This window comes from Nestor notabilis, unplaced genomic scaffold (assembly GCF_000696875.1).
Source record: "Nestor notabilis isolate BGI_N333 unplaced genomic scaffold, ASM69687v1 scaffold27723, whole genome shotgun sequence".
NCBI lineage: Eukaryota > Metazoa > Chordata > Aves > Psittaciformes > Psittacidae > Nestor > Nestor notabilis.
In genome coordinates this window covers 16351-32219 of record NW_009921958.1, presented here as the reverse complement: position 1 = coordinate 32219, position 15869 = coordinate 16351, and the positions used below count along the sequence as shown (strand labels likewise).

The 15869-nt window shown below is 37.2% G+C and overlaps 1 protein-coding gene across 1 annotated transcript in view; it reads right to left on the bottom strand.

Moving 5' to 3' along the window:
* LOC104403299 (transmembrane protein 110) overlaps positions 1-14323 on the bottom strand; it is a gene marked incomplete at its 5' end in the record, with an annotated part of 14502 nt that extends 179 nt beyond the window's left edge. Inside the window, 6 exons of the mRNA XM_010011383.1 lie at positions 754-903; positions 1761-1838; positions 2740-2852; positions 8810-8931; positions 12369-12464; positions 14275-14323. Of these exons, the coding sequence (XP_010009685.1) occupies positions 754-903; positions 1761-1838; positions 2740-2852; positions 8810-8931; positions 12369-12464; positions 14275-14323 (608 nt within the window). The remainder of the gene's footprint in view (positions 1-753; positions 904-1760; positions 1839-2739; positions 2853-8809; positions 8932-12368; positions 12465-14274) is intronic.
* Positions 14324-15869: the final 1546 nt, after the last annotated feature.

Genomic DNA, 15869 nt, shown 5'->3' with positions numbered 1-15869 from the left:
ACTCTTTCTTCATTCTACTTTCAACCTCCTTTTTTCATGCTTGCAAAGCACCTTATTATTTACTCAATAAAGAGCCTACAGAACACAGTTTGGATTTACTGCCAGCACCACCAAACAACAGACATCCCTTCTGGAACCTCTAGTAAATTTCAAAGAAAGATGCATGTGTATTAATGTCTACTACAGTTACTGACTCTAAACCCAAAGAACTGATATAGAAAACCCCATACAAATAGTACTGTCTGTAACACAGATAAATTATGTTAATCAACTAAAGCTAAAACAACTTACCTGCAAAGATACCACACATCCTTCAGCTGAACTAAAAACTGCCCACTTAATATAATTTAGAATAAAAATATGCTAAGGCAAGGATGTAAATACTTCCCCAAAGTCAGGACAGTTGCCTCCACCAGTTTTCTCTCTTTAAGCTATTAAACTCTTTAAGTTAGAATTGTCTGTTAGTTTTGTATTCTGTGTGGGCTTTTTTAGAAGCATTTGTAACCCAATTCACATGTGATATTTACATATATTATTATGTCTTCCTGTTGGTCTGGAAGGAAATTAACTACCATGAGTGGTGCAACAATGCCATTCTGCTGAACTGGTTTTCAACTGCCAATGCTAGGAACTACTGTTAGAAGTACATGCAAAGAAAATAAAAACTAAGTTGACAGTGTTACAATGAAATCAGAGGCATGAGGGATGAACTGGGTTGATATTGTATTAATTGCAATAATTAACTGTACATACTTCTGACTCTGACTCTTCATGTGATGCTGCTCTCCTGTATCGGACTTTACTTCCGTTTCTTGAATCTTGTCCTGCTTCCTTTTCTTCAAGTTTAGCTTTTGTCTTCCCTTTCTTCATAAGAAAATTATCTACTACCCAGAACATTAATGCCTGTTAAAGAGAAGGGGGAAGTGACAGTTCAGTTTTCCTCAGAGTAGCATTTCTTCATTCAGTCAGTATTTGGACAGAATTAGGAAAACTTGACAAAAACTGTGAATTGGCCAAACAGGTACAATCTTGTACAGCCATACAGTCACACAGCTTATTACACATTGCATGAATGCTCTAGAGCATAGCTACTTTACTCCCTTATAGGAGAGAAGAAAATAAGAAAAGTAGCTGCTATTCAGTGTGATCATATATTAATTCTTCATGTAGAAACATGAACGGTTTAGACAGACATCTTAGTACAACAGACTTTTGGTTCTCAAAGGATAAAATCAATGCTTGAACAAACTGATGAAAGAAAAGAAAAAACACCAGCAGTTATTAAATACAAGGACACCCACTACCTCTGGTTCTAGTCCCTAAATCCCAGATTGCTGGGAGAGTTTACTTTGGGAAGGATGACTGCTCACTTGCCCTTTTCCTCTGCTCTGTCATAGGCCAGCCACTATTTGCTAAGGTCAGACACAGGATACTTCACAGAACAGCTATCCTTAGACCAACTGCTTCCTAAAGCAAACTTCATTGTAGTATTTCAGTATTACGTTCAATCTACTGATGTCATCATGACAAAGAGGCATTTCTGCACCTCTCCTGAGCCTGGTTACTTAGCTTAATATGGATTTCAGCCTTGTAAAATCTACCTAGCCAGACATTTTATCCATTCTTTAACACCTTTCCTCTTTAAAAATTAACTTAAGCACCAAGGTACACTGTGCTTTAAGGACTAACGTTAATTAACAAACACATGGCAGAAAGATATCCAAGTAAACATCTCACAGAAGCATGCAAGTTGTACTAACATTAACAAAGAAGGGAACTATCAGCATGACGATAGCCAGCTCCAACTGGGGGTTCTCTATAGGGTTCAATAAAGCTACCTGTGAAAAGAAAAGGATTAAATTCAGATCATGGCAGCATGTGCACCTAACTGGATTAGTAAGTGCAATTGTTTATGTACTAGCTAATGCTACAGAAATAATTTGTATGAATCAAAAAAGGACAGCTTTGTAGAAAAGAAAACTACTTAGGACAGCTTATAAATCACCACAGATAATTAAGTGGGGCTGGCACTAAACTTATCTCTGTCATTTTTTGTTTACAGAAGTCTGAAGAGCTGTGTTAGAATCATCTTGAACATTTTAGAGCTGCATGTTCCCCAGGAATGGAACTCATAAATAGAATGGAATTTTACAAAATACCCAATAGGGAGAATATGGTTCCCAAAGTAGTCCAGAACACACAATGGGACTAACTGGTTTTAATGGGCTATGACACTATGCACTGTTACTTTGAGTATTACATTGCCCAGATTCTGTCAAAATTATTAGTTATCAGCAATGGCTTCGCTAATCCATTACAAGTTTCTAAAATTTCATAGTCCAGATGTATCAACAACGTCAGGCAAAGACAATTCATTAAAATACTACAAGAAGCAATACAAAATAGCTGTAAGTAAGGGTTAAAGAAGTAAGAAAAGGAAAAATGACTTAGTAGCTTCAAGAGCACTCAGACAAGGACATAGAATAAAACTTTATATATTGCAGTATATAAAAACCCCTCCAAAATATGGTGAGATGTTCCTGACAATGGCTGCCAGAAAGCCTACCTAGTAGTGTCCTGATCTAACAAAACTAACATACCAGTATCACAGAGTTACATGGCATTAACTGCAGATAGTTACGATGCTTGAGCAAAACCAATAAACACTATTAGGAGTCTGTTACTTTGCAGCTTCCACTTGAAATTCATTCATCTGTAAAATGCTGTAAAAATACAAACCTCTTTCCACTGAGGTATAAGCAGCACTATAATGATGATGGTTTTCTCAAATGTCATAATCATTATGTACAGAGCACACTGGCCCACCCAAGCACTGCACTGCAGTGGGTCACCTGCAGGAAAGAAGAAAGGTTCTATATATGCATAGGGTTGATTTTACTTCACAGTAAACATTTTAGAAAAGCAGTATAAGAGGAGGCAGGGCAGCTAAGTCCTCTTAAAGTGCCTTCTCCAATTTCCTTGGTGCTGCTCCTTCCCTTCCCTCAGCCTCACAACTTTAAGAAACTATCAGTTAGAAATTGAATATAACAGGACTTTTTCCATTTCAGCAGTTACTGGTTATACACTCATTGTTTTACATAATCTGATGAAAGCAAGATATAGCTTCATTATATTTATCACCAAATTGTTATTCTTGTCCTTCTACCATGAAGTTTCTTAAAAGGGAAACTTAAGGGAAACATAGCTGAGGAAAAACATACATCCCTTTAGTCTAAGTAGAAAGGCAAGGATTTCTGCCATCCTCCCAGTGCTACCTTACACATTTTTCCTCTCTACAAAGTTAGTTACCACACTAACCAATCATAACTGAAGCAACAGGTGCAAGAGTTGCTATGAAGAATTTAACTGAACAAAAAAAAAAGAAAAAATAAAAAAAAAATATCAAGATCACATTTTAGTTTCAATCTGAAAGGGTCTGAAATTCCACAGCATTCCACTGTAGCAGAGTGAAAATCTGAGCGCGTTAAGTTATCTGCCAGGACAGAATGAAGATAACAAATATTTGAACATTTGGGAGTGGGAACTAGATGATTTTAAGGTCCTTTCCAACCCTAACTACTCTATGATTCTATAAAAATATGTAGACTATTATAGCCTATGAAAGTAATGAGAGAGGAAAGGAAAAAAAAAATAAAGGGATAAAAAGAGGACTGATATGCCTAGCAAGCTTTGCAGGTGAGCTTAAAGCAGCACTTCACCAGAAACCAAAAGGAAGCTTTGGAGGGAGGCGTTAGCTCTTTAGTCTTCACAATAGCTTCCATATCTTCAAAGCCAGCTTAAAACATGTAGTCTGGGGATGAATAACTAAATAAAACTCAGATGCCTTTAAGTATTTGGAATGCATAATGGATAGTTGCTACTTCCTTTTCCGGAACATAGTCTTGAGACTTATTGTTTGCTGCTTAAATGCTGTGAAGAAAAACATAAATCAGACTGGAATCCAAAAGAAAGAGAACTTCCTTAACAAGTTTTACAGTAAGAGCTAGTGATCACCACTCAACAGTCCAAGAAGAAAATGCTTAAAATGCTTGAGTTTTGCTAATATATACCATAGTTTATAGCTTCTGTTTAAAAAAAAAAAAAAAGTTAGAAGACTTGAAAAGGGAAACATCGGTAACTAAGATGAGCAGCCGCGATTCTTCTGAAGATACAAGGCCTGAATTAGATTTAAGAATTAAAGTTTAGCGATTAATTTCTATACTCCCCATTTTTATTAGCATTCTCTAGTTTTATTCATTAACTACCTTTAGCTACCATTGAAACTTCACCAGTTTATGCTAAGCTCTTTTGCAATCTGTATTTAGTTCATAAAAGCACAAACAGCTATAGCAATTTTGCATCTATTCCTACTCTGTCACATGAGATTTTGAATGTCCAAAAATTGTGAAACTCTGTATTAAGAGAGTTGTGCACTATCAGCAACGAACTTTTTTGTTCAATGGTGTTTTTGTGTGGAGGGTGGGTTGGTTGTTTATTTTTCTTAGTATATGACTGAATTTAGACATAGCATGTATTAAATTCTACCTGAGTATTTTGTGTGCCCTACTGCTTCTACAAAATGATCTCTCAGCTCTAATTACAAGCAGGAACATAGTGATGTTCTTTACTTTGAATTTACCAAGTCTTTTGACAGCCTCCCAGTAGCACCCCTGTAGGTAAGGTGGGGAGATACAGGTTGGATGAGTACATGTACAATTCTGACAGAAAGGAAAAAAGTTTTCACAATGACAATGGTTAAGCACTGGAGTAGGTTACTCAAAGGGATTCTTCAATATTAAACCCTGGATAAATTAGAAGCTGGACTGAAGCCACCCTGAACAACCTTCAGTTTTGAAGTTAACCCTGCTTCAGGCAAGAAGCTGGATCATGCGACCTCTGGAGAAAATTTCCAACCAAGTATTTTTTTATCATTTTATAAACTATGCAATTCAAGGAAAAAAGTAGGAGGTGCTCCCAAGAATGTCTGGGACGTTCGTACATTCAAAGATTCAGTACACAAACTCAAATTACAATGTTACTGTTGAACCCATAAGGCTCCAATTTCTAAAGTCTCTGATAGTCTCTCAAATTCCAATTTTATACCTGTCATGTATAAATTACATGTTCAGAATAAAACAGCAGATCAGTAGAAATCTTACTGCAAGGAAAAGTGCATTAAGACTGAAACTGAAAACCTTTGAATCCTCAGTGACAACTGCTGGGCAGAGAAAAACTAGAGTATAGTAGCGTGAGCTACTTGCATCAGCCACTTTGCAGATTCATGTTTATAGACAGCTGCTGAACAGAATAGCTGTGGTTCTTCTGTCCTGTAACTTCTCTCTGTTGTGCAAATCCTGAGAAATTTTCTCAAGAAAATGCTAACCCACAGAACTACTCCAAAATAAGTTTTAAAAGTTTTAAAGTAAGTGCTATCTACCGCATGCGGCTCTAAGTTGCTCTGCAAGTCGCAAACAAAGAGCTAGGAGGGAAGAGATGCATCAAAGGCAATTTCTAAGCTTTGCCATCTGAGAAGCAAAGAGACCACAGCACGATTTAGTTGCCAGTAGAGCTCATTGTCACCAAGAGGGATTTGGTCACCTGTTTTCTACTCACAGCAGCTAAAGCAGCCTAAGACAAGAAGGGAAGGAGAACGCAGAGAACATTCTTTTCGCTACAGATCATGACTGCTTTTCTGCTCTTTACATACTCAAACATGTTAACTGATTTTGCTCTTCTATTAAAATCCAGCTGCTGGTGTAATGAACCTGAACAGACAAAACTGGAAATATGAAGACAAATCTAATAAACTTTAAAATTCTGACATAAAAAAGCCCTTGAGGGAGCGTCATGCTACTTTGTTTATAAATGAGCGTGCAGTGCTGTTTTGCTGTACAAACAGCAGCCATTTATGAATGCTGATATTTTGGTATCCAATCTTTCCTTGAGGCATTTATGCTGAAAAACTATCCTCCATATAAAGAAGAGGCTTTTAAAACCAGCAGGACACTGCTATTTTTGTGACAGCTTCAAGTAGTGAATCACCAGGGATCAAGTAATAGAGCTAAGAAGGGAAATGAGCTCACAGCAAGAATTAACTTGAGACAAATGATTATTTAGGCTCTAGAAACATAAACATCGCTCAATCACAAGAAGAGACTTGTTAGGGGTGTGGAGGAGAGACACGGGACTCTTGTTTTCCCCTACTTGCAAACAAACTGAAATCACCCTGATCTCCGAGCTGAGGACTTGACTTTATGACTTCAGATAAAATGCCACAGGTTTCCGATACCTTTCAATAAGCAGACACTTCACCACCCATGCCTACTAAACAGCCATATTTAATTTCAAAATACTAAGTCTAAATACACTTGTGACCCCACAGGACTGAATTTTAGCTTCATCTTTTACCCTACTTCATTATTTTAAATAATCTTAGGAAAAATAAGATGATTTTCTTGGGGCCAAACTGAAAAATTTCAAATAAAATGGTGATACAAAGGTTGTCACTTCAGAAACAACAGTAGCTTTTAACAGAAGAGGGCAGCAAACAATCCAATGCAAGTTGTCCTTTTTAGACAGATTTCTAACATAGTCTAACCTTACTAACCTCACAGACATTACTAATAACTTTCCATCCGCTACCTATTTCTCTTTATACCAGAAGGCTCTCCCACATGATTAACAGAAATCAGATTTACAATGTTTTTTAATTGTCTTTATGATAGCTTGACTAAAACACCAACACACTAGGGCTGGGACAGCACATTAATGAAGATACAGAAAAGAGAACTTAATTTCATACACAGCTTACACACAGAGAAAGACGTGATAAACAAGATCTCCTAATTCAGAATGACAATAACAGACCAGTTGCAGCCTGCTTCCTCCACAGAAAAAGAAACGGTTTGACTTTTGATTTTAAGGGTTGAGTTGCTTTATTCACAGAGGCCTCATAGCTACCTAAAATAAAATCAGGTTCATTTCTGAAGTCAGTAAGATACAGAGTGAATACATTCCCTGCATCTTCCCATCCACCCAGACTGCCTACTGTTAAAAGGACATTAAAATGAGAGGAGAACAGATTACAGAAGAAAAACCAGAATACTATTTATTAGGAAGAAATAAAATCCGGTATTTGATGTGATTACAAGTACCTATGTATAATTTTAATAGATACACCAAGTTTTTTTACTCTGAGGGGAAAGCCAATTTTATACGGGCTGAAATCTGTTCAAACATCTTTAAATGGCTTCAAGCCAAATCAACTATCAGAAAATGGGGCTTTGGGCAATAGGTCCCAATGCTCGGTCAGAAGGCGTAGCGCAGCAATGTCTCAGCCCTTTCCTTGCCCTCTTCCCTTCCCTGGGCATTGCCGCTTATTTAATTCTCTGGAGACTGATCTGAGGGAACTATTTACTTTTCTACATATGGTGAAGTTTCTGATGGTTTAGCTCTCCGAATCAGTTCCCTGAAGAGTCAGATGTTCACCAGTCCAAAGAAAAAGAGTAGAAATACTGGACTGTGGCATGTGGCAATAAAAAGCAGATAAACAGAGTTGTGGCAGTGCCGATTTAAACAGCTTGAATGGCCACAAATGTTACCCTAAAAGATACACATTCAATCTACACAAATATAAGAAAAAAAAAAAAAAAAATAAAAAGCCCTAATGGGATAGGCAGTTATTTCTCCTAAGATAGATGCTTGTCATCACCTCTATTTTAAAACTCTGGCATTAAAGCAAATAGCAGTTAATGCTATTCAGTTGTAAACTTCCCAAGCTTTTGAAATACTTCATCTTGGCAAGGCCCTTACTTACTTATTCTTAATTCTGTCAGCCACTTAGGATCATTAAAAACAAAGAAACCTACAAACCCCAAAAGCCTACCAATGATAGCTATGAAATTGTTATGAAAGCTTTTACTTTCCTTTTTTTCCAAACCATAGGGTTGTTTTTTTTTGTTTCTCTCTGATGAAGAGCCATAGCTATCTTATGAGGCAACCTCTCCACCCATTCTTATCTCAAAGAGCTTCAAAAGTAATTTTTAGCACCTATACAGAACTTCAATTCCCAACCAGCCAGACTAAGCAATCTGAAAATAACAGGTTGAACAGAATTAAATGTTGATTGAGTGTGTATGATACTCAACTGCATCTGCACATCCACAATTTGTGCACATCAGTGGACTTCTGTGGCTAGTGTAATGGAAGACAAACCCCACAACTTCACGTGAAAATGGTTTCACTAGTCTATTCCTTAGACTGCTCAAAAGACATACACATTTTTCATCAGTGATACAAGCCCTACATGCGGGAGTTTGAGTGATCATTACTTTAAGACAAGCATAGGCCATCTTGCCATTCACTTCACTGAAGGTATGTGTTTATTTTAAAGAGGGCTGGCAGAGCTCTTAGCCTCTATCTTCAGACAGTGGCATGCGGTTCAGGGAAAGCTTTAATAGGAAATGAACTTCCACCTATCATTTATTTAAAAGTGTTTCAGAGTAAATTTATCAGGCTGTTGTTTTTTCCATGAGATTAGCCACTATCATTCGTTCATCACTCCTAAAAAATAAAAAGAATATTCAAGCAGTTGCTGCAAACTTGCTAAATGCTTAGAGACTTGCTGAGCTTTCTAATGCAGAAGGTGCATGCCGAGATACAGAACTTAAAAGAACCCTCGTGAGAAGTCAAATATTAAGATGACCATTATAATCATCGTACAATGATTTTAAGATGAGTTAACCACTAGCTGGAATATTCTGAGATTCTAACCTCAAAATCATTTCAGTACAAGAACAGAAACATTTACCATATTCACCAAAGCGAAGGGACTCCCACTGCTGCCACTCCACAATGCTGCTGACTGCACGTATACCAATGTAGATTAACAGCATCCCTAATGTGGCATCTAACAAGAAGTTGATAAGGTACCTGAAAGGAAAAATGTAAAAGAAAACAAGGAGCAGGGTCCATTTTATTCAAGGTTTAGTGTACTTGAACACCACGATTGCTAGAAGATCAATACGTATGTTGAGAAGCCAAAATATTGAAAATAATAATTTACCTGTGTCCATAACGACATTATTAGCCTAAAATTTAAATAGCTCTACAAGAGTGTCAATATTTTGTTTCTGACAAAGTTAAGCTCCAGCCTCTATTTTCATGTGTGCACGTACGTACTCTATATAAATGCCAATATTAATTTTACTCCTTTAAATTAAATCCAGGTTTCGTTTTCACCATTGCTCAGTTCTCTCTGCATGGAAAACCTGTATCTGAACTAAAGGAAGAAGAGAAAAAGGAATCTTACTCCTGCTTCAAGCAACCAGAAATTACTATGAGTTTCAAATTAATTCTTAAGTTCATTAAATGGTTTAGCTGAAATTCAGAGCATTTTGTAAGTTAATTTGGTTTTTATTTGCTGTCACAAAATGTATTGAATGAAACAGCAGCTGAGAAAGAGCCAGCTATAAGACTTGCTGTAAATCCCTGCTACTGAGATTCTTATTCGGCAATTCCAAATAGTTAAGGTAAACTTTAGAGCCATAGGAATTTATCTGCACAGATAAAAAAATAGCAAATCAGAGAACTGTCAGCTTTTGTTAGCTGTGGAGACAAATCCATGGAGACAAATCCATGGGGTCAAAACTATGAGAAAATGGAAAGCAAAGTATGAATATGTGCATTCAAATCAGTAAAGAAAGTCTTATTCGGCAATTCCAAATAGTTAAGGTAAACTTTAGAGCCATAGGAATTTATCTGCACAGATAAAAAAATAGCAAATCAGAGAACTGTCAGCTTTTGTTAGCTGTGGAGACAAATCCATGGAGACAAATCCATGGGGTCAAAACTATGAGAAAATGGAAAGCAAAGTATGAATACGTGCATTCAAATCAGTAAAGAGCTGTTCTAACCCCCAAAATCCCATTCAAGAGCAGCTCAAGAATAAAAATGAAGCAGTCATGCCCTTATTCAGCCAAGACTTACCCACAAACTTTTAAAAAAATAGTAATTTTCTAATAGTTGTGTGTCTAATTGGAGTTTTAATGAACTTCATATTGGACAAACATTAAACCTAAGGTTTAGTGTTTGGCAGAGGAAAGGCAGCAATTACAAGTACACAAGTCATTCTAAGGCCACAAGGGGCTGCTCTAAGTCTACAGCAGGAAGGCAGCCACCAGGAGCTGGGAGAAGAGATGTGCCAACACCTATTTCACATCAAATTACAGCTCACAGCACAGGCCAAGTATGCCCGATATTCCCAAGCACATCAGGCTCAGAACATGCAGGTAACATGCTCATTCTGTCATTCTGTCACTGCATTAACCCTGCTCAGGTGGAACTGGGGCACTGGCACTCACAACACAAGTTGCTGCCACTATCAGATAAATGCACTTGGCTGAGAGTTCAGTGAGTAAAAGGCTGGGTTCACACAACCTTCCCGCTGTGCCGCACACAGCTAGCCCACTACCCTGCACTACACAAGAAGGCTGCTGTTTGCCTCTTCTATTTAAAATTCTTCAACCAACCACCCATCTGTCGAGGTGTTTTAACAGATGTTTTATCGGCTTTGATATTATCACACACTCACCTAAACTACAGCACTACGTTCCCAAACACAAACGGCAACTTCCAATTGTAGTTCTTTCCGAGCTCTCAACCATGATGTTTTCCAAAAGTACATTTTCTGGTGCTGTTCTGAAAACAGCCCACAAACTACAAACCAGGAAAAAACAGAAAACTATCCATGTTTGAGTTCGCGGAGTAACATTATTATTATTTAAAGTCACAGACAGAAACGTTGCTTTTACTCTCTAATTTTGACCCACTTGGCACACTTAAAATATAGTTTTCCCAAGAAAAAACAAGTGCATTTGGATAATACTACACCCTATTTTTTCTGCTAACCAGGAGGACCTGTGCCCTTGTCCAAGAAATTACACACTAATTTTTGTTAACCTAAGAACAGTGAAGAACAGTTCTTTGCCTCACCCTCTTGTTTTGTATCATGTTACGCTTACACGAAAAGTGGCATTTGACAAGAAAGTTTGTACACTGTATTAGAACATGTAGAACAGAACACGTTAGTAAGCCTTTTATTTTGAAAACTTGGTACACAGCACAGTTACTTTTAATTTTAAAATACCTGAGCTATACCTTTAAACACAGACAACTTTAGACAAGCCTTGGTAAGCTTCCTCAACTATGTCCTTTAATATATAAGAACAGAATGAAAGCAATTTGCACCTGCCAGTTTTTAAACCTATTAGGGAATTCTTAACTCAGCAAGGAAAATCCTACGATGATGCCTGATATTATTGTAACTCTCAATTATAATTTCAACTTTACAGTTAGTGTTAAAATAAATGAATTTTCCCCACCAAAATGTTTTATGGTGGGAAGAGAAAAGCAGTGTTTAACTTGCACATTTATAGCACGTAAGAATGCAAAAGAAACGGAGGAGGAATAAGGGAAATAAAACAGGCTTGTGAAGCAACACAAGCATGTTCCTTGGGCTGTGTAGCTCCTTTGTTTACCAAAGGACAACAGTGAGCAGATGCCATTGAAGGATCTGGATTGCTTTTAAAGGCAAATTACCAGGCTTTTTAAAGTAATTTCACAGCTTCTATTACCAGGAACGTGTAAGCTTCTTTGAGCATGAGCCCTATAAAGGACAAACCCAAACGATTACCCTTTGCTTCAGGAGCTCCTGTAAAGAGCCTGACAGGGTCTTAGTCATAAAATCTTCAGGTTTAATATACTACAGTGAAATGCTTATCTACTTAGTCACACTGCTCCAAGCGTGACATTGCAAAATTAATTTCTGCACTAAGTGCCTGGGTACCAAGCAAGCTTTCCTGTTTTAACCAAATGAAATAATACTGCAGTAGCTACTGTAGGGTTTAGAAGAAAAGACAAGCATGAACGATTTTTCTAAGTATCCCTGAAGGCAATCTGACTTTCTATTAAAGCCTTGCTGCAGTGAACTGTGCAGCTGGAGGTCAGTGGACACAACTTTATATTCATCTCCTTTAGTCCCTAGCACCTCCTCCAGTAAACAGCCTCATGTTACAATCTGCATCCTAAATCCTCATTCATTAACTGGAGGTGGAGAAGTAGTAAGAGTTTACCCTTGGTCTGAAATATCCATACATGGCCCAGAAAAGACTTCCTCAGGTTCTGCCAGCCGTGATCTAAAAAGAGCAGAACTCTGATCCTTGAATAACTAAGCTTGCAGCACAGGTTTTTGAAAGTGCTTTTTACCATGAAAAGGGGTTTCTCAGTCCTGTCTTGCATTATTGCCCACATACACCAAACACAACTGCAGAACTTCCATAAAGACCAATATTCTGAATTTAAACACTCACAGTGAACAGGGGTCTTCTTCTGTAAGGTCTGATAAATAGACATTTGCGAAGTGGATGAACAACATCCCTATGGCTTGCTTGGAAGTATCTAAAAACCTGTACAGAGTCAAAACAGTTTTTTAAGACAGACAAAATTGTTTACATGACAGCCAGACATTGCAAATTTATGTTAATTAAAATTCCGTATCAATTATTCTTTTTTTTTCTTCAAATGAGAACACCAGAATGATAAAGTGCCCTGGAATTTAGCTCATTTAACAATGATCCATTCTAAATTCCGCCCCCTTTTTTTCCTTGAACATTGCAAGCAACAAACCAAATCATACTAACTTGAAACCTTATCACTGTAAATTTAAAATCCAGAGATATCCTCTTGGTATCACATGCATTATTCAAGAGCTAAACCTAGCTAAACCTCACTAAACCTAGCTAAGTCTTTAATAACCTTGTGTAAACAATGAGTAACCCAATCTCACGCGATATTTCAGTCCTTTTATGTTTATGCATTTTTAGCAAGTTTATGGCATGGACAAAATCAAAATCCTCATCATGTGCTTGTTGGTGAGCAGTTTAATAGCTGGTTAATGAGTCCTTTAGCTAGAGTATTTTGCTAAAAAGCCAACCCATTCCACCCAGAACCATGAAGTGGTCTCACTGATTTTTATCTGTAATACAACAGCTTAGACCACACTACAAAAGCATTACAACCTTGAAAGCTTTATCTTCAAAGCAGATGACAGAGAAAATAGTTTGCTATTTACAGGGAAAATAGAAACAAGCATTTAGGTACTGATTCAGTATTGACTCCAGCTGTTCTCAATCTTTTATCATCACCCTCTGCACAAACCCAAAACTTCCAGTGGATGTTTTATTAAATGTTAAATATAAGAACTGTGTAAAAAGCATTCTGTAGGCAGAAGTGTGTTCTTTATAGAGACCAACACCTTTTTTGTCTGCTGTTTCCAGGTCTAAACAAAGATCCAAACACCCCAACACATACAAATATTTTATTCCCGAATTCATCTCGCCTCCCTAACAACTTTGTCTTAAAAGTCCTTCTCTTACATTCATTGCATGACATAGAAAGCAGAGTGTTGGAGACGAGGCAGGAAGCCAGCGAGTTCCTTATCTAATCAGTACACCACACTATAAATAACAATACTCAAATCCCAGAACAAGATTCATTGCTTAAAAATTAAGGGTTATCACTCCACTTCTCAGAATTTCAGACTGAGGTAGACCATAGTACACCAAGATTTTGTATTTATTTTCTCAATACAATGAAGGTCAGGATTAGTTTTGAAAAGCAGCATTGTATGAGATGAATTTAAACCACTGAAGTCTTCAACAACTGGAATGACTACTTAACATTCACCCCAGTCTCAAAACTAGTACAGGTTGTGTTGGCATTGCTATAATCCAACAACTTTTAAGAAGTAATAAAAAATACACTTTTTATACCTTGTTTCTTTCATAGCTTATATATTTATATTTTTCACTACACTGTTTTCTATCTTATGTATAGTAGGATACATGTTCTGTAGAACATGGAATTTTGTTTAAGCCCAACTGAGAGCTTCTTGTAAACTTATGGAAGTTTGTACATGTGCAGATGCATCTTTGGGCAACTGTAAGTTTCGACCTTCAGAAGCAGCACAACTTGAAGGTTTATGTCAAAATGCACATCTCTATAGAGATTCCTGAAAATGTTTAGTATGAAAGAACTAGTAGAGAAACACACAGAAGATAACTGCATTGACTCATGTATTTTGGTTTTGTTCCTCACTGTTAGTCACCAATTTCTTGTCATCACTTTTCTTTTTTTCAATCATCATAGGCAAAAATTTCCTTCAATTTCTAACACATGCAAGAAACAAAATTAAGAATAAAGAATGCAGAAACATACCATATCCTCCAGGGACGTCTTTCATGCTTTGGTTCTCTGAAGCGTTTTACTAAGAAAAAGAAAATAAGTAAATAATTGAAGACAATCAGGAACTCCCAAAGCAACAAAAATACAGAAAACTGAAAGCAAATCAGTTTGCTGAAATTGTACATTCTTTAATAAATAAGATCTTACACAACAGCATTTCACTTCATCAACTCCCAGGACAATTTTCAAAGAAACTGGCTCCCTTCTGTCACCTTCAAGTTCCTAGAGATCCATCATCTGACTGCCAATACACCTCACATGAAAACATCATCTATTACCAACACCATTTCACTGGCCTTAGCTTTTATGACTGCCCATCCAGAAAATCTAATTTACAATAGAAAAGCAGGTATTAGAAAAACCTGTTTCTTTTGCTCACTGGAGTCCAAAAGGCAAATTGGAAAGTACTCTCGCAATACAGGGGCAATCTATAATATCACAAATAAATCAAGTGAATTAGTAACAGGACAAATATATTCTGTGACAAAATATATTTATTTTATGGATGACAAATAAGACTTTTGTGGGCAAATTGAATTACAAAAGGAAAGCAGGGCAGATGTTTTAGTCAGATAATCCCTTCATAAAAAGGTTGGTACTATTAAAACCTAAACCAAATAAATATAAAAATAAATCCAGTATTAAAATTAATGCCAACCATACAAAGCCAAAGAAATAGATGAATTTGACCATTTCAGTCTTGATACAGTTAACAATACGAATTGCTTGGGTGTCTGATTGAAAGCTCCTTGCACACCCTGCCCCGCTACTCCCAGGTACTGTCTTCTCAGGAAATTCCATTTCTAACTCTGGCCAAGAAAACCCTTTTTCGCTGCTGGAAACTCATGCTGAGCCTTGCCACAGGTCAGACCTGGAGCAGGGGGCTGTGGCAGCCCCACCTCTGCCAGATCTGGCCTAACTCCCTACCACAGATTTATTTTCTGTTACAGCTGCAAGATACTAATTCCTTATATATCACAAACGGGTTTTACGCATAGGTTTAACACGGGTTTTACTTCCTTCTTCTGCCAAAGGTTGTGTCACCCACCAGCTCCTTTCATAGAAATCTTGAAAAATAATTATTTAGGCTCTTATTTCAGTCATGCAAAGCATCAACAGTATTCTAACTGCTCCTCCAGGTAGCAGCAAGGAATTCAAGTTTCAAATAGGATGCTGTATGTAAGTTATGCTTACCTAGCTTACAAGCCTTTGAAACACATGCCGAGTTAAGAACCAATCACAACTTTTTCACAAGTAAGGCAATATTCCCCAAAGCCAACCTCAAACATACAATACAGCATTAATGTAATTACCTGAATGCTTTAAAATGGACAAATAAAAAAGATCACCTCCAAGGGCAGTGTTTGCAGGGAGCACCAGGCTAACAACTTGACATTTTACTGTCTGCCACTGCCTCTGACAGCAGAAAGAGAAACTGTGTTAGATAACACAACCATTAGACATTAAGAAGTGACAAGAGGAAAAGCCTGAACATTTACACCAAAGATGAAGTTGCAATATCAACATTTGCCAGCAGTTTAATCTGTGAATCACATGTTATAAATACA